This window comes from Anguilla anguilla, chromosome 2 (genome assembly GCF_013347855.1).
Source record: "Anguilla anguilla isolate fAngAng1 chromosome 2, fAngAng1.pri, whole genome shotgun sequence".
NCBI classification, from domain to species: domain Eukaryota; kingdom Metazoa; phylum Chordata; class Actinopteri; order Anguilliformes; family Anguillidae; genus Anguilla; species Anguilla anguilla.
Genome location: NC_049202.1, coordinates 6,903,366 through 6,925,666, shown reverse-complemented (window position 1 = coordinate 6,925,666; position 22,301 = coordinate 6,903,366). Strand labels below are relative to the sequence as shown.

Genomic DNA, 22,301 nt, shown 5'->3' with positions numbered 1-22,301 from the left:
CTTCCCAGAAAGCCACAGGTTTCCTCTAAATAAAATGATGAGAGAGATGGGGTGGAATGTGGGCGGCTGATTGGTCAGGATTTCTTAAATGGCCATCTGTCTGCCGCTTGCCTTTTATTGTGTAAATTCAGCTCTGGGGAATAAAATAAGAGACCACATCAAATTTTCCGTTTCACGGTTTATGGTGATGTGTCTGTGTAGAGTTTAACTTCTGATATTCTTTCATGAACTGATTTCGGTTCCAAATAAAAATATTGTCATCCAGAACGTTTGCTTGCAGAAGGTACTAAAAATACACAGTGTTGTTATACATTATGCATTATGTGTTGTTGTACGTGATGAATAATGCAAACTAAGTTTATACCCATAAATAATTAATAAAAATGACAATGCCTTTGCATAGGAAGGATTCAACAATCAATATTTGGTGGAGTAACCCCGATTCTTCTTCAGGAAAATGTGGGGTGGTCTCTCAATTTTTCCCGGAGTAGTCGGTTCGATAAAAACATACATGTCCTACATTTCACTTCTGTGGCCGTACGGCCTGCCAGAGAGCTGGAGATTCTGCGGAGGATCCTTCGTGTTCAAGTCTCCCGGGTAACAGCCTGGTATAGGATCCTGGCCGTGTCTGTGATGTCACTGGTAGCCCAGCGAGGTCGACGCGCGATTGGCTGCAGCGTCACGTGATGTAGGAAGGGGCTCCGTTGCCCGGGACGTCAGCGTCCCGTCGCTCGCCGGTGACCAAAATGGCCACGGTGTGAAACGGGGTCCAGGCGCTCTTAAACGACAGAACGGTAGGAGTGGTCTGACACCACATTTATCGGGATCGGAGTGGGCGCCTGTGACTCTGACAAGAGGCCAAATTGGGAGAAACTCGAAATTGGGAGAAAACGGTGACAAATAATTTAGTGTGTGGCTCTGGCAGATATAGAGTCTCGGGTAACTGTACCCATGAAATCAGTCACTGAGCTATCGGGGTGAGGCTGCGGCTTCCTCCTTGAAGCCTGGAGCGTCGTGGCCTTGGGAAAGTGAGTAAATATCAGAGCCGGCCTCTCCGTGCCGGTATAACACAACCTGCCTGGCGCCGGGAGCATCACAGCCTTGAGTTTATTTGTTACAGGGAAATCTGTCTGAGTCTTCCAGAGAACTCGCGGCTCACGGCTCTGAAGCGATTTGCAAGCGGTAAGGATGAGAAGCGGAGAGAGAGAGAGAGAGACTGAGAGAGAGAGCGGGAGTGAGAGAGAGAAGCGAGAGAGAGACCGAGAGAGAGAGCGAGAGAGAGAGGGTGGGGGGAATTGGCGGAGAGTATTTCTGCAATGGTAGTTCCACTGGTCCATTACCCATCAGCCCCCTGGTTCAGTGCCAGTAAAGTGAGTGTCTGGGGCACATCTGTGGGTGTCGCACTTCATTATCGATGCTCCAGCCTGCCCGTAATCCCAAAAAAAACAGGCATTCCATTTAAAAATTTTTTATTTTTTTACTATCAGAATGAATGCAAGTGGACGTACACAAAGCGGACATTTCGATGTGTTGCTGATCGGATGCGAAAGCGAGAAGGACGTGGATTTGCTGTTGGTCTGTAGCCGCTCGGGTGGCGCTCGAACAGAAGGCGGGGGCGGATCATCGGGCGTCTTGAGGAGGACCGCAGCGGTGCGTGAAACGGGCCGGCGTCGTGAGCCCTGCGGCGGCCGAGCCGACGGGGGGAAGGAGGAGGAACGGCTCCTGGAGAAACGGCTCCCGGGTGGTTAGTTTATAGCTTTTATCGGTTCGGCGGCCCTCGGAGGTCATCTGTGCGGTGGCGAGACTCGAGCCTCTGCTTCGCGGCGAGCCGTCATGCGAGTTTGAACTCTCCGCCACCCCCGCGCTCAGACAGTCCAGGGCCGGGGGAAAAGCGGACCGAACGTGGGAACGCATGACATAACCGACTTACACACACGGCGCGACGCTTACATCTCAAAAAGGGGGGGGGGGGCTGAATAAAACAAATACGGTTTTCCCCTTACGCACAGAAAACCTAAACCAATGAGAAACAAACTTGTTCAGTTTTTTTTATGTAAAACAGGGTACATCAGGAGGACAATTCCCACGACTGTAGCTCCATTGCTAATTTCTTCTCCAGATTTTAGAATGGGGATGCTAACAGAATGTATTTTTTTTTTAATCTAAGAAATACATTAGATGTACTTTGAATGCGGCTCTTCTTACTAAATTTGCACTCAAGAGGGGGAGTGGTTTCTGGGACTGAAGTTCCGTCTGCTTTGTGATGTCACAATGCGCGGGGGTGGAGCTGAGCAGGAATTAAGAATATTCTTTTTTTTTTCCAATTTCGCAGGCTTTCTCCCCCCGTTTTTGTTCTGCCACTGTGAATGCTCTCTGATTACACCGCGCCTCTTTTCCTTACACGGCGAGTCTCCTTTTCAGGGAAGGCGAGCGTAGGTGAACCGCCGCCGTTAATTGTTCCCCGTCTCCATCAAAAGAAACCCCGACTGCTTTTCACCTCTTCCCTTTTATCTCTAAATGTCTTCGGTCCTCCTTTTCTCCGGTGTTTTGCCAACACGTCTCCGAAGACACTCGGGAAATTGAAGAGAACTGGTGCTCTCTGTGTCTTGGCGAAAGGGATGTCTTCGTTTCGTTGTGCCGACCCGTTCAGATTGCCCCCTGGGTTTTTTGAGAGGTCTGCGTGGAGGTTGGTTGAGATCGTGACCAAATCTCGTGGATCTGCCGCACTCTGGAGAGAGAGAGAGGCAGTTTGTCCTGGGTGAGATGGTGGTCCTGCGGCAGGTGGGGGTACGGTGGTGAGGCCAGTGTGTCACCAGGGTACCAGTCTCCCTCTGTTCAGCGTTGCATACGTTGCCGGTAAGGTGATCGGCCACTGTAACTAGGAGATCTCTGAACATGAGCCTTAAGGAAAAAGGTATTTAAGTCCTCAAGGACTGTGCACACACCAACTGTTGCTCATTCAAGAGATTGTAGGTTGTAGGTTCAATGTGCACTAAGCTATTCATTCATAAAATATCACAGGAAAGAGTGTTTTTTTTTAATTCCTAACTTCCATTTCCAGAAACTCTTGGGGTTGGGACTGTTGAGACTGGTTGGAAGCTTCTGATTGGAGGCTGCAAATCAAGCCAACTTCAGCAATTGGCCTGAATCCAGTGCTGTAACCTCCCTGCTTCTCTCCTTGTCTCCCCAGGCACAGATCGCCTTTCTGCAGGGAGAGCGGAGGGGTCAGGAGAACCTGAAGAAAGATCTGGTGAGGCGGATCAAGATGCTGGAGTATGCCCTAAAACAAGAGAGGTCAGTGCTGCACCCATGTCCCATGTCACATGCTCACATTGAGAACATTGAGTTTCTCAAAACATTGAGAAACTTCTGGTGCTTTGACACATGATACAAGGACTTCAGTTCCAATGCTACATTTAGCTTATTGTAGTAAGTATGACTGCTCAGGGAAATGTATCATGGGAAATGTAGTTCTGTTACAAACCTTATCATATTCACTCCAATCTACACAAACTCCATTGACTGGGACGAGTTTGGCAAATCGACCCACATTCAGTTTCCATCTAACGCAGTGTTCCTGACCCAGTTGCACCAAATAAAATCCAGTTTTTCTTTCCCCTGACTCACTCAATCGTGATTTTGGGATGTGATGTTCAGGCAGGCGTCTCTAAAGTCTCCTGGGCTGAGTCAATGGCAGAAATTCTTCATTTGAGCGCGACAGATTTTTACAGCCAAGCGAGAAGGCTTGTGGGAAGCCTCCCCGCTCCAGTGTGGCAGAAAGGCCTCTCTTCTCTTCCGTCTCTCTTTTCATTCGCGTTGATCCTCCGTTCTTTCTCTCTCGCCCACCAGCTGAGTCACCTTCTCTGGGTTTAGCGCGGTTATTCACTTGCGTCTTTCAAACCCGGAAAACCTTGAACTCGGAGGTGAGGTGTCCCCGCTGCAGCATCGCCGATGCGTTTTTTGATTGACGCACAAACACCGTTCTGTTTTTTTCGATAGACGCACAGACACAGTCCTGTTTTCCTGGAAGTTAGAATTATATTTAGGGGAACAGAGGCAAGGAAGGCTGAATTTTGTGTACCCAAGCTGCTAGAAAGGAGCAGAACTGTAATCTCTTTATTCTTAATCGGCAGCGTTTAACGGTCATGCTCCTTGTTGGGGGGCGGGGGGGGGGGGGGGGGCTGAGTTCCCCAGGCCAGCTCTGCCTGTCGTGTCCGTTGTGTTTGTAAAACGATCTGGATGACTCGCCACTTTAATCACAGTAGGCGGGCCAGTAGCCCTAACCCCTGGAGTCAGGCGTTCAGGAATCTCTCAGCCTCTGCAGAAAACCGATAAGGGGATCGGTCCATTTCCCAGAAATTTCCGGATTGGTTAGGGTGGGTATGCAGTGGGTAGTGCTGTCGCCTCACAGCGAGAAAGTCCTGGACTCAAATCCTTTCTGTGTGGAGTGTGCATGTTCTCTCTGTCTGTGTGGGTTTCCTCCGGGTACTCTGGTTTCCTCCCACCGTCCAGTGACTGTATTCCTTCCTGTCTCTCACGGGTTCGAAAATGGATGGATGGACTTTGGGTGGAAAAATAGGCTTTCAATATGAAACTACTAATGTCTTCAAGCTTTCTGAAACATCTAAGTTTGACTAATTGGCACATTTGTCATTTTTTACGATTATGATGATTTATTTTTATTTATTTGTTTGTTTTTACTGCATTCATAAAGACTGGCCACTGGGTTAAATTAAACGGTAATCTGCATTTCAGTAGGAGATGAGAGAGGTTTTTAAATAATTTTCTTAATGTACAATCGGGATATGAACAGCACTTAATAAACAAAATGTATTATTATGCATGTATAATTCTTATTCTTGTTGTTGCCAATATTTTATTTAGGCACTACATTTTTGTCATATCCCAGTGTGCTGCTACATTGATAGCATTTGCATTGTAAATGAGTCTGGGTTTTTATTTGGGCATGACTTGATTGTGTTCATGTGCAGGGTTTTGTAATTAGCCGGTCTGTTTAATTTCTTGCACCTGTTATGCACTGTACAACACGACGGTGTTCAGAGATTTTGGGTGTTTGTCAAATATGTTTGGCATTGGCTCCATTTCCATACTGAATAGAGAGCCTATTAAAAATCAAAAAATCTAAAATGTCGACAGAAGCTGGGGTCGTCATCATCGTCACCATCATCATCATTATCATCATTAGCCTTGATTATTACGAGAAGGCCGTATTAAGATTAAAAACCCTCTTTTACAAGCGAAACCAACAGCCAAACCAGGTCCGCAATACAGCAGTATCACAAGTTCACGGTATAGTAAATATAATTTTAAGTCAACAGGAAAACACAGGTGCGTGCGGTTAGCACGGAAGCAAGGTAACATGATAGCGTGGGTGCATAATTAGGATCACAGACAAAACAATGCCCTGTTTGGCCCGTGCTGATACCTCAGGAGCTGCTTTGGTTAAGAGTTCTGTCACCTGGCCTTGGGGCTGTTGGGGAAAAAAAAAATGTGCGTGCTTTGTTTTCTAAAAATAATAGCATGTTTGTTTCGACGTTGGGCGTGTAACTTCACCCGGTGGCCTAGGCCCTGAGGCCTGTACTCTACGCCTCGGTGTGTGATCCGATGACATCACACCCCTTCACGTGGCTTTCGCTGCAAGGGATCTGCTGATGATGATGATGATGATGATGATGATGACTACGACTAGAGATGATGTCATGTGGGTCTCTCTGGATGTGTAGTTGGCTAGTGGCCAGAGTTGGGTCAGACGACTTGAATATAGTTTTTTTTTACGCTATTGTTGTGCGTTTGGCTATCGTTGTGCTTGGATATAAAACAAAATCTGGAGAGCCTTGATAGACCCTGTACACGAGTCCAGTCCCCACGCCTGCCTGGTCGCTGTTTTTAATTTTTGTGCAATTTTACGCATGAGGAGTGCCGTTTTAAGTAAGTAATAACTGTTTTATTTTTGTTCTTGGGCGAGATGTGGAGTGGGGAGAGAGCGACTGAACGTCCTGTTCTCGTCGCCATGGTATTCTGCTGTTTGACCTTTGGCACCCTCTCCTTGTGAGTGGCGCACGGAACGTTGCGTGTGGCGGCTCCAGTCGGGGACAGAGTGTTGAAGAGTGTTTCTCCGCACGCTGCCCCCCCCCCACTCCACCCCCCCACTCCCACTCCTGTCCTTCTTGTACTTGTGGCAGAAACAGGACCTGACAAACCCAGGACTGTTTACTCCTCTCCTCCCAGTGTTTTTATTAGCCCAGGCAAAGAGATGGGGGTCAGTCACACACTGTGTCTTTTCCTGTCCTCTTTAAGGAAAAAATAGGCCTGGACTGTTCAGTTGCTACTTATTGAAGAGTAGAAATAGAACGGTCGAGGCTGCCATGTTGACCCCCCTGCTGCTGCTCAGCCACCCACAGCAAGCGTGCCTGCGTCAGGGATGTAGGAATGGACAGCCAGCTCTACAGCTGGTATGTAGATATATGCAGAGATGGGTTAGAGATAGAGACAGAGAGAGAGGGAGGAGAAATGCGGGAAGGAAGAACTGGTAAATAAAGGGAGAAATGGGATGCAGAGAGGGTTAAAACGGGTCTGTTTGTGAAGCGAGAGAGAAACAGAGCGAGAGATGGCGAGAGGAATGAAGACGGAGATAAAGGAATGAAAGAGGGGGGAGAGAGATGGAGAGGGCGGGTGATCAGGAACAGTCAGCGTTCTGAGGGGTCACCCTCTGCTTCCTGTGTGACAGTGATCTGCCGTCGGCCATAGCGATGGAGAGCATCGATCCGGCAGACTGAGCTTGAGTAACCATTGCTTATTTTACGTTGGCCTTCTCACGATAACGTGCAGTCGAACTGCGTGTGACATAAAAATAAATACGCTGCGTGATGGAAATGATTTCTTAAACAGTTTAAGTGAAGAGGACAGAAAACTCATTAGTCAACCAACAACACACCCCCCCCCCCCCCCCCCCCCCCCCCCGATATCCCACACAGACGAAATTGTGGGAATTGCAGTTCAGCTGTATGCTCTGTAGTGTTGCTTGGTGTGTGAACAAGTTCTCGAGTTGGCGAATGACTAAAGTGTTTTAATCTGGTTTGATAATTTAATTTTTATTTGTATTTTAACGCATTTTAAATGGTTCTGAGAGGACACAGAGACGGGTAGACCTGGTGCTCAATTGGGTGTTTATGGCTGCCATTGTTTATGAATTAATGTCCTTTAAAGCCTGCTAGGATTACTTAGCAACTGTTTTCCTTTTACGATCGAGACAGCAGGTGGTAGTTATGTCAGATTTGTTTGTTTTGTTTTTTTTTTTCTTTATGAGGAGGTGGATATTAAGGCTTCGCCGTGTTTCCTTCAAAAGTCATGACTTAACAGGGCTGTGTGTGGAATTTTAAGTTGGCAAAAAAAAAAAGTGTTTAGTGTCGGCTCGATGGCGAGGATGGAGTGAGAAACGACATTGCTTAACCTCCAGACCGTCTAATGATGTCTTCGGTTGCCTAGCAACTAGTCTGTTTTTTTCTCGACACATTTTAAAGGGATATGGGGCCTGGCGGTATGTGGAATGTTCCTGATTTCAGCAGATTTATCTCCAGGAAGTAACATGTAAGGTCGCATTGTTTGAAACGGCATTAAGCAGAACGTGTATGATATTACGATAAACTGTCTGTGCAATGTAGGCAACATGTGACAATAGTCTAATGGTAAACGTGTTTGCGCACGTGTGCACAAACACAACTCGATTCCTGTATTATAATGTTATGCCCATCTCCGTAGTTTTTTCCCCCTCTCACTAAAAATAGTTCTGCCTTTCCATTTTCTGTGTACTCCAATGCTGGTTCGCTCCTGTTTCGAACTACCGTTACAATAGGCTCAGTTAAACATTTTGTCAGATGATGCCTTGACAGTCTGCAAGCTTTAGGCTAGTCTCCCTCATTACTTTCTCAAAAGGTAATATACTAGTCTAGCTAACTACAAAAAAATAGGGATAAAATCCTGAAACAGATCAGCCCGTATTGTGCACCGCTGTTTTAACGGTCTATGATTTCTCATTTAGGATGGTCTGCAGTTGATGACAGCAGTCGGCCGGTGGACGTTTAGCCCTACGTGCCGAGTTGTGGATTGCGTGCATCTTTTTTTGCCAGATTGAGAACAATCATTTAGAGAGTGTGGTTACAGTCAACAGCATCTGTGCAAAATTGTGCTTTATCTTTGATTCATGGTGTTCTTAAACCTGGACATCGGGCACGCAGAGGAACAGGGTGTATTCATTATCGTTTAAGTCCTCAGACGCGTCAATCATAATTAACAATCCCCCAATTCATTTCGCCCTCATTCACTTGTATTTAGGCACTGCAGTGTCTGATGTTTTGAAGAATTAGCTTCGAAAGACAGCCAGCAGTGCGATCATTCGATCATTATCTCTGAGATACAAATGGGGTGTAAAATAACTGTGGTAATCTCATCATTAAACCTCCCCCTTTTTCTCTTTTCTGTTCCAGAGCAAAATACCATAAATTAAAATATGGAACAGAGCTTAACCAGGGAGAAGTGAAGCCGCCAAGCTACGACTCCGGTAAGTTCCTTTTTCAGTCTTCCACCGGGCCAACATGACGTTCGAAAATAACATTTAACATGACGCGTCGCGATTCCGGACGGACCAGGAAAGGGTGCTTGTTTTGAATTTTTTAGTTGAATTCAAATACCTGCGTGACGTAAGCTGGCGCAACAAAGCATCGCTCCGTCTGCACGGACTCAAATTACCCTGTTTTCTTGGTAGCATAAACCGCACAGGCGCGCTCGAGTGTGTAAACAGGTGGCAGAACTTGCACTGCTGCCAATTCCGAAATATTTTGAGAGGGCGTTTTTTTTTTCTTTGCTAACGCACAATGCGCGAATTTTGCTTGGAATCACGTGTCTGCTCCTGGAATTTAGTGTTCCGCGTTTCCACTTTCCCTGCGATTTGGTTTTGGTGCAAAGCATAGCTGGCCTACATAGTGCACATAATGTCTCAGAAGAGATGGTAACTTAACATTATGTGACGAGGTTTGCAAATGTGCATGCTGCCGTCTGTTAACATGTCAGCTTTTTATATTTTTTTGTAAGAGGTCTGGCCTCCGACACGTGCTGTCGAAGTAGCCTTTACTGTAAGGTTTTAGCAACTTTGTAGTTAGGCTGTCATTGTCAGCTGAGCAGCAGGATTTGGCAACCTTTCCTGAAGTCTGTTTTGCATCATCTCTTAAATTGTTGACGCAGTTTTGGGGGGTTCCCTTGCTGGTTTACCCCCCCCTCCCCTTTTCAAATTTAGGATTAAATCTTCTTCAGGGGCGTCATTATGAGCCTTGGAAAGAGGTAAAAATGAATTACTCCATTATAAAATTCCCCTTGCTTTGTACAGACACGTCTGTTTTTGCAGTCTTGGAAAAAGGGGATGCATCTGTATTTGTGCTGGGCACTGGAGCTGACCGTCCTCTGAATTATCCGTGACCCAGTTCTACCCGCCCCCCTATCCCATCCACAGCGGCCCCAAGACCTCAATTTAAAAAAACAACTAAAAAAAACATAGGCCTACATGCAAATATATTTGCATTGCACATTCCAATCTGGGCAGAGGCAGGCTGAGGGTGACAGCAACAAGGGACAATCCTAAAGTTGGGTAATTTGGTTGAAACCTTTGGAGTCATCTGTCACGATGGGGGAGAGAACATCTTCTTCCCAGCTCAGGATGTGTGGTCATCGAGACCAACGCGGTCCAAAACGGTCTTAAATCGGTGCAGCAATCGTTGTGTATTGGCAGGTGGTGGTCCTGGTGGGGGTTGGGGGGGGGGGGGGGGGGGTGAATGTGCTGGGAGAGAGGGAATTCAAACCCCCCTCCCATATATTTGAGGTTGTGGGGGGACCCCCTAAGGCTAGGACACAGCGCTGACTGTTCACACCCGTTGTTTTTAAGGGTCCCCCCAAATAATCTCACCCCCCATTTCTTTTCAAGTGTCTTTTCTTTTCGTTTAGCAGTGGGTGTGCACTCCGAGCAGTTACTGCTTGGCATTGGTAGCGTCAGCTTCATCGCAAGGCCATCATCACGTGCGCCGTCCCCTGTGTCCCACAGCAAGGCTACTAAATCTTTCAGGGCTTCAAATTCCCTCCTTTTTTTCCTCCATTAAAAATGAAGTTCGTGTTTGCTTATGAAAATGCCGAAGGGAGTTTGAAATGAATGAATTAAACATTGCTATTACACAGTGTGCTAAGCCATTGATAAAAATAAATGCGTCTGTGCATCGGTGCGTGAGAAACGGCTTTGACCCGCGCGGGTCGCTTGCTCTAGCCCGGAGAGCCACCAAGGTTCTCGTCGTGACTTATGGACCGGTCTTATGTTCCCTGTAGTTTTGAGTTACAGTGTGTGAAAGCCACTGTCAGCCTCAATATTGAAGCGTAACGGGTGAGCTAGCTCTGTCTCCGTAACATGTTTGACTGCAATGATAGTTGGTCACCGTTTTCATGACAAGGCTTAGTTTTATCTTTAATTTTTTTCTCTGTGAATGAACCTCACAGATTCTCAGAGGCATTTTATTTTGGGTAAACTGTTCCAGAGCCGCCAGATCCATTTAAATTCCAGAAGCAGTTCACTTTTTGCTTACCTCATGCCATTTTTGATCAATTTCTTTTTTTACGGCCTTGTAAAATCCGATCGCATCCACACATTGTTTCACTCAACTGTAGCTGACAAAACCTCAGAATATTGTTCTACATTTACTCGTTAATGTGTTTGTGGTGACATGTATATTGCTGTATGGTTTTGCATCACAGTAATTTTGACCTCTGACCTACCACTGTCTTTGGCCAAAGGTCATGGGGTGCCCTGTCTTATCCACGTAGGGCTGGTATAACCCAGTGCTCTGAAACCCGATTCAAATAATGACCTACCCTTACAGAAATGGAGTACAGTGAAATATATTGTAAATATAAAAAAAGAGTGTTAGATATATTTCACAGCACTGTAATTCTTTGCAACAATTAAACACATCAATAATTAGTATATTTTGAAAAATCCTAGGTCCTCCTCCTTGTTTAAGATTGGGAAGTCTGCGCCATTGGTTAATGTTTATTGCTTTTTGCAATATCTGGGGTTCCTCTGTAAGGGTGAGGTTTGTGTTTTTGGGGTGCAGTCTGTACTGCTCTCATTTTTTTTTTTTGCCTTTCAGATGAAGGGAACGAGAACGAGAACGAGAACGAGGTTCCGGGGCTGCAGAACAGTCAGCTGACCTGGAAACAGGGACGGCAGCTCCTGAGGCAGTGAGTACCGCCGAACGCAGGCCCCGCCCACCACAGGCCCCGCCCACTGCAGGCCCCGCCCACAGCCTGCACCGCGCCGCTGTTTACGCCACTTCAGCCGCCGCTCAAATAGGCACCAAAAAACAGCACGGCACGCACGTTTCGGAGTCATAATGTCCCTCCCCCCTCCCTGAAACTCGCGGTCTTTCATCATGTGAAGTATCGACGGGACCTGACCCTGCCAGGCGTGGGTCAGCTGTCACTGGAACGGAAGCAGACTGGGACCTCGTTTTAGGGATTCAGGGCCCAGTGGCCAAAGCGCTTAGCTGCGTGCTCACGGGAACGATGGGAAACGGTGCCCTCCCCAGGGCGTCAGCGGTATTGCACTTCAGTGGGTGAAACATGCCGTCCCTACCGTATGCATGGCGTGTTTGTGTGTGTGTGTGTGTGTGTGTTTGTGTGTTTGTGTGTGTGTGTGTGTGTGTGTGTGTGCCTCCCATTTGGCTTTGGTGGGCCATACGCCACCCCCCTTTGATAAATTCACGACTCCTGCAAGTCTATCCCAGTTCAAGTCAACATTCAGACATGCTGAGGCAGGTGAAATCAACCAAAAGTCCTTACAGCTCGTTTAAAAATCTTTTGAACGGGTGCGCGGAGCTGAGAGGATCCCGCCACTGTAGGACCGGCGTGAGGTCACGCTACGCACCGCGCCGAATCGGCACAGTCTCTCTCCCGCGGGGACACGACGTCACAGCGCCACGCCATCAATTTTATTTTGGCGCGAACCCCATGTGACCGCTGCCTCCCCCTGCGAAGAGAACAACGACAACGCAACAAGAAAAATGCTGAATTGCCGAACCCCTACTTCAACCAATCGGCAGCAGCCAAGCCCCCACTTCGACCAGTCAGCAGCAGCCAAGCCCCCACTTTATCCAATCAGCAGCAGCCGAGCCCCCACTTCATCCAACCAGCAGCAGCCATGTCCCCCACTTCATCCAATCGGTGCCGATGCCATATATTTGCCTGCGGGGTTTCTCGAATGCGCACTGCCTTTGACCTGAATAGGCAGATCACCGCAGTGACATGTGAAAAGGACGCGCTGTTAATCGGTCTCGCGTCCTTCAGAGGTTCCCCTGCGGCGGCCATGTTCTCTCCTCCTGGTGCACCAGTCGCCTCCATTACCTGGGAAAGGGGGGAAACTGGACTTCAGCCTCAGAGAGTGCTGGGCTCGGTCCAGAGGGTGTTTGCTGAGAAGGCACGTTTGTGGCTCTGTGAGAGCAGCGCTGTACTTCTGTTGAGTTCCTCTCTCTGCCTCAGCTCTCTTCCCTCTGGTCGCTGATGCTGAGAGACTGGGAGAGGGAGAGAGACTGTGTGAGAGAGAGATAGAGAGAGGGAGAGACTGTGAGAGAGAGGAAGAGATGGAGAGAGGGAGGGACAGAGAGGGAGAGAGGGAGGGGGAGGGATAGAGAGAGAACACCATTGAACTCGCTGCACTCCGCCAAGACAATGGAGAGAGAGGGAGACAGAGGGAGAGAGAGAGGGAGAGAGCATGAGTGAGAGAGAGAGGGAGAGAGCAGGAGGGAAAGAGTGAGTGACACAAAGACAAAGATGGACAGAATGGACAGACAGAGAGAGAGGAACGAGAGCGCACACCACTGAACCCATTGCACACCACAAAGACAATGGATAGAGAGAGTGAGGAGAGGAGAAGAAGAGAGGGAGAAGGGTAGTGAGAGAAAGAAAGATGGAGGGAGTGAGAGAGATGGAGGGGAGAGATGAAGAGGGAAACAGCCTGACAGAGGATTTTATAGATGAAGAGAGGGAGAGTGCGAGATTTAACCCTTTGGAGAGTAGGTTTTTAAAAATAAAATCGTAATTTTTAAAATTCTAAGTCGGTGTTCTAGAACTCCATTGCTTTCAATTGCCAGCAGTGGTTGTTCCACCAGCATTAGAATGTTGAGTTTAGAGCATTCCGATCACGTATCTGCGATCTCGCACCTGAAAGGGTTAAGAAATCCAACAGGATGTGACCTACATCTCCGGGCAGCAGCACTTCCACTCGCTCTCTCGCCCTGCGGTCCGTATATATCACCAGCCTGGCCGCTGCCCCTCTCTCTCTCTCTGTTCCCTCGCCCCCGGTCTCCTGTCACACTCCGCGGCTCCTTCCAGCCGCTGAATCCTCACAGCGCGGGTGCAGCCTGTGCTCTGCGTGCGGGCGACGGGCTGTTAAAGTGAGACCTTTAGCTGTGTTGTTCTCTAATGGGGAATTCACCGCAAGAACGAGTATTCAGTCCTTCACCCGACGTCTGTGGCCCATATTAGGCTGTGTGTGTGTGTGTGTGTGTGTGAGAGCAAGAATGGGCACGTGTGTGCCTGTGTGTGCCTGTGCGTGTGTGTGCATGTGGTGTGGTGTGCTCACTATGGGGACACTGCTCTCATTGCATGGAACAGGAAGTCTTTGCAGGTGACTTTTTAATGAAGAGGCGGCCTGACTTAGATCGCGCATATATCAGCGCTCGTTTGAGGCGCTTCAAACGTCTCCGACGCTCCTGACAAACGGGGCGCCCAGCCGGGGGCCCGTACCCCCTGCTTCGCGATGACATCATTCTGCATCACGCCCGACACCGAGGATGATTTTGGTGAAAAGCCGCCGTCCCTCCTCATCATCCCCCGGGCTGTGTGTGCGTCTCCCGTTCTCACCGTACAGTGTGTGCTGTACGGAGACCCAGCCTCTGGGGCTTTGCGAAAACAGGGCGCTAAATGCTATCGCTCCTAGCTGACATCCCTCAACAGCAATCTGAATGTGCCGTTGTTTTTCCCCGCTGGGAGAGTAGAGTGTGTGTGTGTGTGTGTGTGTGTGTGTGTGTATGGATAGAGAGAGGGAGTGTGTGTGTGTGTTATGTGTATATGGATAGAGAGAGGGGGAGTGTGTGTGTGTGTGTGTGTATGGATAGAGAGAGGGAGTGTGTGTGTGTGTTATGTGTGTACGGGTAGAGAGAGGGAGTGTGTGTGTGTGTGTGTGTGTTATGTGTATATGGATAGAGAGAAGGAGTGTGTGTGTGTGTTATGTGTGTACGGGTAGAGAGAGGGAGTGTGTGTGTGTGTTATGTGTATATGGATAGAGAGAAGGAGTGTGTGTGTGTGTTATATGTGTACGGATCGAGAGAAGGAGTGTGTGTGTGTGTGTTATGTGTATATGGACAGAGAGAGGATATGTGTGTGTGTGTGTGTGTGTTATGCATACTGTATATACTGTAGATGGAGAGAGGGAGTGTGTTTGTGTGTTATGCGTATATGCATAGAGAGACTGTGTGTGTGTGTGTGTGTTTAGAGAAAGAGAGAGAGAGAGAGACAGAGAGAGCAGGGCCGTTGTTGGAGACAGAGCTGGAATGAATGAGGAATTGTGCTGCTCCATTCAGGCTCCTGTGAGCGGGGAGGCTGGTACAGCAAGAGACTGGAACCCCCGCTGCCCCCCCCCCCTGTCCCCCGCCCCGTCCCTGCCCCCACCGCCACCTAAAAGCTGGTACCAGATGATATTTCACCCAGCGCTCTCGCACAGAGAAGTGCACGGACCGCAGCACCCCAACCACGAATCTCACCGCGCACCCGGCCGCCGCTAGCGACCCCGCTAAATCTGCGGCGAAGCGTCGTCGTCGTCGAACGGGCTCCGTTTCCGCGGCGACCGGGACTCCGGCCGTTCCTCTTCTGCACAGTAAGGCCGCGTTCCCCAGCTTGGAAGTGTTCACGGCGTTTCGAGCCGCTCGCCGGCTGTTTTACGCGACAGAAAAACAGCGCCGGTGTTTCAGCCGACTTGTGATATACGCAAGGCGTGCTAATCGGTCGTTAGCTTACGCGTCGCGGCGCTGCTGAATTGAACGTGTGGCGGGAGGTGTGTGTGTGTGTGTGTGTGTGTGTGTGTGTGTGTGTGCGCGTGTGCTTCGCGGTTGTATTTTGGACGGATCGCCCCAGACCCGTCTGGATTAATGGGCTGGAGATGATGTGAATCCTAACTCACTTTTTTGGGGAGGATGGAGTTTTGCTCCTGTCCCAGATGTTTCCGCTAACGCCGCCGTAGATCCCCTGTCAGAACTTTCACAGCCATTCATTAAAATGCTGTGGAAGGGCTCTGCTGGAGTTAAGCTGCTCGTCTCAGGAAAAGAACTGAAAAGACGGAAATAAAAAAAAGAAAGATTTTTTTTTTTTTTTTTTTTGTGGGTACCTTGCTCACCGGGGACAAGAGGCATCTGTGTTGACAGTTTTATTATGGCGCTAAAACTTACAAATCGCTTCATTCGTCGCGCTTGCTTGCCCCTATTAATTATGGTTGTTATTAATTTGTGGCGAGGAGGTGTACGTGCGTCGTCTTGTTGACGAGCCCTTTTTTTCTTCTTCGTGGCTGTCAGGCCTTCTGTTGATTTAGCGCGTTCGGCCGAACAAGCGCAGGCCGTGTCCGCGTCCTGAGTCCCGTCCCAGTGCCGGGCCGGCCGGCCAATTAGAGGAGAAGAACGAGCCATTGTGTCCTCGTTCGACCATCGGCTGAAAAACTGCTAGCGTGGCCTTTTTTTGTGAGCGGCTTGGCTTTCAGCAGAAGGAGCGGCAAGCTGTGCTAAGCTCCGCATTCACGGGGACTCGAAGGCTGGGGCTGAGCCTTTCGGATCAGGCTTCGTCTGTCGACTTTCTGCTTTCGTCCGCCGCGAGCTGAAAAGGCGAAACCCATCATCGATCCGGGCCCGTGTTGGTAATGTGTCTGGAGGAAGGGGTGCGATTTTAGGATCGGGTTCCCGCTCCCCTGTCGATATCCTAACCCAGATCCATCGTGAGCTAGAAGGCTAGTCTGACCCCCTGGATTAGCGCTCGTGCTGTGAGATGCTTTATGAAACCGGACCCTGTATTCATAAAGCATCTCGAACCAAAGGAACACTCTCCTAGGATCGGAATCCGTGTCCACATCTGCGCAGCTCGTAGCTGATTCAGGTTCAGCCATACCTTTCTGAGTTCATCACGACTGCTCTGAGATGCTTTATATAAATACTGGTTCAGGAGCGCTGCTTTTATATATTAAAAAAAAAAAAGAACAGTTTTACGGTTCTCTGTGGCGACCTGTCCTCCCACACCCCCGCCCCCCCCGATTTGGTTTCTGCGCCAGGTGTGTTGATTATAGTGCGTTATTAGATGTCTGCCGAGTCCGCTCCCAGGGCATTGCTTTGTGTGCAGGCAGGGATTCTGCCCTCGGCGTATGAGAATTGATTTTTTTGCGCCGCTAAATTAGTTCCTGAGTGAGACGAAGACTGGGTGCAGGGGTTCCGCTTGCAGGCTGCCATCCATCTCGCAGTCGTCCAGCGCTGTTCGCTTGACGGAGTGTTCAGATCAGAATGTTCTGGAGAGGTTGGTGGTCTCGGGTGGGGGTGGGGGGAGGTTGGGGGGGGGGGTGGGGGTGTGTAGACTCGCTGGCGTGCTGACACAACCGCTGTGGACTGTTTAACGGGTGAGTTAGTGTGGGAGAGGTGCGGGCCGACCATTGCCATGTCACAGACGTCTCGCTTGTGAATTGTTTTTGTTTGGGTTAATCATTTTGGGGAAAAATGGAAAAGGGAGTAAGAAAATGTGCCCGTTGAGTGATGCATTCTGGGAAAGCGCTGGTTTTGAGTGTCGCTGTGTGCCCTGTGGTTTGGAGCGGTATCCTGACCGTCCCAGCCCTGACTGTGACATCACAGTCACAGTATTCCTACAGTCATTGGGAGCATCAGACAGAGGGTTTTGATTGGTCCACAGTGCTGTGGCAGTCTCATCACTATAGCAACACCGGACACAATGACTGCGGGTGGCAGAAGATATTTTGCATGGAGTGGAAAATTGAGGATTGCTTAAAGAATGGGTTAAAAAAGTTTTGAATTTTTTAAAAAGTTACATAAAATTAAACTTTTGTCAGCTCGCATTCCTGATAGAAAAGGATAGCTTTGCTTTGCTTGAGACAGTGGAGGGAAAAGGTTCTTACAGTCCCTAATTAACGGCACCTGGCTCGTACACGTTGTGCCTGGACGGCTGGATTTACCGTTCTTCTGCTCGCTCGGGCTGCTACGGCTAAACCGGTTCGGGGTATTGTCTTCCACAAAATGTCCCCTGCAGAACAGCACGGCCCCGCGGATTGCGCAGCTCACACAAAACCGCTCGTGGGGCTGTTCTTCTGCTGCGGAAGAGAAGAAAGGAATCGCCCACATTGGGGGAAAAGGCAGATCGGTGTGCCAGCTTTCTTTTTCTCATCCTCCATTCATTCAGGCGGGGGCCGGTGTAGCCTACGCTGCGGATTGAAGTGACGGCGCTCCATGTTTTTAATCAAAAAGGCCAGCGGGGGGGCTGTTGAGTTAGATTGATCTTTTTTCTTTTTTTCTGAATCGAAGGAGCTGTCATAAAGCTTGACAATACATGAGAGTGTTTTCCCATTTCCCAAACCAATTACAGAACCCCCAAATAAGAACATAAGAATACATAATGAGGGGAACAGGCCATTCTGCCCATCTAAAACATAAGAATACATAATGAGGAGAACAGGCCTTTTAGCCCAACTAGAGCATGAGAAGATAAGGATACATGTGTTGCGTTCTCGACTCTGACCCTTGACCCCTGTTGCCCCTCTTCCCCAGGTACCTGCAGGAGGTGGGCTACACGGACACCATACTGGATGTGAAGTCCCAGCGGGTCAAAGCACTGCTGGGTTTGGCTGGAGACACGGGGGAGAGGCCCTCCGACAAGAACCCAGAACCCATGGTCAACGGCACGGAGTCCCTCAAGAGCAGCGTCATGATCGGGTGAGCTACCCACAATGCACCGGGGCCAGGAGACCTCATTCGCTCCCAGTCTCTGATTGCCGCAGGGTTGCCCCTCCCTGTTCCTGGAGATCTACCATCTTGTAGGTTTTCACTCCAACCCTAACAAAGCACCTTACTCAACAGCTGGAGAGCTCGTTGAGCTGCTAATTGGTAGTCAGGTGTGCCAAAATTACAGTAGGGTTGAAATGGAAACCTACGGGACGTAGATCTCCAAGAATATGGCTGAGCAGCCCTAGATTACAGCATCGACTTACGATTGGATAGAATAATGTTCAGCACAGAGGCTCAGTTCGGCAGCGAGCTGATTGGCCGGATGAACGAACGGCGACCCCGTGGAGGCGCGGAGAGAGCGCGCTCGGAGTCTGAACCGCGGCGACCGCCCCGCTGAGGCAGACGGGGGCTGTTCTTCATCGGCCCGGTTTTGGGCGGGCGGTGCGCTCCGCGTCGCCTTCGCGGGAATGCTAGCGCGCTCGCGGCCGTAACGGTCGGGCGGAGTCCGCGGCCGCCGGCGGTGAACCTTCACCGAATTAATGTCCGCTCCTCTCTGCTCTGTCAGCCTGACCTTTTTACCCTCCTCTTCCCGACTCACTGAGCCAAGCAAGATGGAAGTAAAACTAACCGACGACAAGCGCTCATAATTCATCACAAATCCCGCTCTTCTACAGAATAGCCGCTCTCCTACTTGGGGGGGGGGGGGGGGGGGCGGGAATAGAGATTCTGTAAACAAAGCAAGAATTTAAAAAAAAATTAAAAAACATACAAGCTACAGGTCTAGTTTCCCCATTGAGGGCGCCCCTTGAAACGAGAACAGGAGTCGTGCGTTTCGACGTCCTTCGAGGCTGACGAAGGCACGCTAATTACCGCTCGTTAACGGGGCTTGCTTAATGTACTGTGTGTCGTCAAACATGCTAATGGCTGATAATGGTTTAATAGGCTCCCGCGTACGTCTGCGGCTGTTCTAATTGGTCTGCAGAGGTGGAGAGCGCGGTTGTGAGAGCGGCTTCGCCGTTCTTCTCTCTCCGTGTTCAGCTCAGGGACCGGAGGTTTCTGTTTGGTCTGTGTTGTCTCGCTTCTTCGACGTTGACCTCCGACCTCTGTGTAGAGGCGATGATACTGGTTGAGCGAAATGAGATGCGTTCCCTGATGGAACGCTGTTGAGTGGGCAAGAGGAGAGAAAAATGATGGCTCTCAGGGTTCCTGTAGGGTTGTGACGCTGCGAGCGTGGTGAGGAAAGCAAGGCGCTTGTAGTTGATAGCCAGGGTGAAAGGTCAGTTGAAGGTCGTGACTCGTTTCTCTGTCCTTGCTCCCGCGCGCGATCAGGAAACCGGACCTGAGCGACTCCGCTTCGGTGCTGGAGGCCTTCAAGTTCATCGAGAGCGCGGCCGCCGAGTTCAGCGATGAAGACGAGGATGAAGACAGCGATGGGAAGGACAGGACCATCATGGAGACCGCAGTGAGTGCACACACACACACACACGCATGTACGCACACACACACACAGGTCCTGAGGGACTCCTCAGTCAGGGTTATTTCAGTATTTTAGTGAACCTGCAGTGTGGCTGTGCTCCCTAACCCCGCCCCTCTCTCAGACGCTGAGGAAGAAGGGCTCTTCCTCCCCCTCCTCGTCCTCGGACATCAGCGACGACCCCGACACAGAAGAGGCTCTCAAGGGCTTCGACTTCCTGGCCAGCCCCGACGACATGGAGAGCTCACCGGAGTCACGGAGCGCGGGGGACGGCACGGACTGGGGTAAGAGAGAGAGGACTGGGGTACGAGAGAGGGGACTGGGGTAAGAGAGAGGACTGGGGTAAGAGAGAGAGGACTGGGGTAAGAGAGAGGACTGAGGCAAGAGAGAGGGGACTGGGGTAAGAGAGAGAGGGGACTGGGGTAAGAGAGAGAGAGGACTGGGGTAAGAGAGAGAGGACTGGGGTACGAGAGAGGGGACTGGGGTAAGAGAGAGGACTGGGGTAAGAGAGAGAGGACTGGGGTAAGAGAGAGGACTGAGGCAAGAGAGAGGGGACTGGGGTAAGAGAGAGAGGGGACTGGGGTAAGAGAGAGAGAGGACTGGGGTAAGAGAGAGAGGGGACTGGGGTAAGAGAGAGAGAGGACTGGGGTAAGAGAGAGGGGACTGGGGTAAGAGAGAGGGGACTGGGGTAAGAGAGAGAGGGGACTGGGGTAAGAGAGAGAGGGGACTGGGGTAAGAGAGAGAGAGGACTGGGGTAAGAGAGAGAGGGGACTGGGGTAAGAGAGAGAGGGGACTGGGGTAAGATAGAGAATGGGCTACAGCACAGACTGGCAGCTCTAGAAGCATCCCAATTTGTATACACGACTCTTCACTGATCTCAGATCAGTGGTTAGACTGCTCTGCGTGGTGTTTACAGAGCAGAGATTGTTTGATAGGAGGTGTTGTAAAATGTTTCCATGCCTGAGGTGGAAGATCGTGTCAAGACCGCTTTTTCAGCTGGGTAAATATTAGTTGTCACGCCTCATGTTTCGCCATACGCCGAGGCAGACAGGTTTTCCTTCATGCTTAAAGAAGAAAAAATGGGAACAAAATGATTTCTGAACGCTGTTATCAGGGTTTAAGTGGCACCTTAATGAAGCTACCAGTTGACTTCTATTCATTTTTTTCAGTCGGTACCAAGCTGAGCGCTCCTTTGTAGCAAAATTACCCATAATCCATAGCGCGCCCATTCTGGGAAATTTGCTCATTTTTGCCACCATTAATTTCTGTGAGCGCTAGGGCTAATGCTAGCACCTGACCAGTCTCTACTGAAACTGTCTCTGCTGGGAGTTACTGCACCATAGCTGATCTGAGACCAGTGGAGACTGTGGTTTGTTTGGGATGTTTCCCAGAGGCGATTCGACGTCTGTCCTCTCTTTCACTTCACGACTGCTGGGTCCCCGATGTGGACTGAACTCCTTTTAAATGAACTGCCTTTCAGCAAATTTGCACTCAGACCTTGAGGTTAATCCTTTAATGTTAAGTAAATATGACATCCGGTGGCAATTAGCTCTCCTTACCGCAAGGGAGCTTAGGACCCGCCTTCACGGCCAATGCGCTGTCCGTGCCGAGTGAGTTTTTATTCCGGTGAAATGAAATTCACTGGTGAATTATCGTTCCTGAGAAACAAGGTGGAGAAAAAAGATGAAGCATCCATTTTTTGAGATGTTATTGATCTGGCATTTTAGTAATTAACGCGGGTTAATGGGAGGAAAAAACCCTGTGGAATTCTGGGAAGAGAGAGATGGATAGAGAGAGAGAGAGAGAGATCACACAGGAGGGGAAAAGCGGGCAACGCAGCAGGAGGAGGTCGGAGACGGAAGAAGAAAGAGCACGAAGGTGACGGACGCCTGCTGAGGGACCGGGGGAAGTCAGGAGCTTCAGTGAGATGCGGGAGAAGATGAGCAAGAGGCGGACTCATTAGACTGACGCAAAAGAGGCGCACAGATTTAGCACAGGAGGAACAAAACACCTTGAACACCCCCCCCACCCCCCCACCCCCACCACACACACACACACACGTCTCTGCATCTTTCCAGGTCCTTCAATTTCTTTGGAGGTTTCTGATTTCCCACACCTGAAATGTCAGATTTATTGTAAAGGTCCATTCTCAGGCTATGAGCAAACAAGCCTGTTTGTTTAGTGCCTAGCATTGGGACAGAATGTCCATGGTGTTTGCAGTACGGTGATATCAGTGGGCTGCTATCCAGAGGATCGGCTACTTTGTTTAAAGGGGACGTGAAGCACTCTGTAATATGACTCTGGTTCATTTGCTTTATAATTTAGATGAGATTTTTTCCCCGCATTGAAAACCTAAATTGCTAGAAAAATGGCCACCTGTGGAAGGGGCAGGGGGGGGGGGAGGCGGGGGGAAGGGGGGGGGTCTTTGATCAATGCGGATGATTTGTCCTCAGGTGAAGTGGTTATGGTCTTGTCAAGGGTATTTGTTGAGAATTAATTAAGTTTTGTTTGGTAATACTTCTTTGAGCATCCTGGGGCAATACAAAAACACCCCCCTCATGTTCTCTGTTTTGTTTTTTCCTCTCGATTCATCATTGAGCTCAGTGAAAGTCAGCGGTCTTGTAATAGGATTAGCTTGAGCAGCCAGGACAAACCATGCTAGTGATGTCACACCCTAGCTTGTTCCAAGATGGCTGTGTCCTTGTGCTCGTAGCTGCAAAAAAAAAGCGTGAACTTTA

The 22,301-nt window shown here is 49.5% G+C and overlaps 1 protein-coding gene across 2 annotated transcripts in view; it reads left to right on the top strand.

The window, feature by feature from the left end:
- strn (striatin, calmodulin binding protein) overlaps positions 1-22,301 on the top strand; it is a 70,282-nt gene that overhangs the window by 34,331 nt on the left and 13,650 nt on the right. For both annotated transcript variants that reach the window (XM_035405359.1, XM_035405358.1), the window contains exons 2-7: positions 3,191-3,294; positions 8,505-8,578; positions 11,202-11,292; positions 17,913-18,077; positions 19,419-19,551; positions 19,688-19,847. In XM_035405359.1, the coding sequence (XP_035261250.1) occupies positions 3,191-3,294; positions 8,505-8,578; positions 11,202-11,292; positions 17,913-18,077; positions 19,419-19,551; positions 19,688-19,847 (727 nt within the window). The remainder of the gene's footprint in view (positions 1-3,190; positions 3,295-8,504; positions 8,579-11,201; positions 11,293-17,912; positions 18,078-19,418; positions 19,552-19,687; positions 19,848-22,301) is intronic.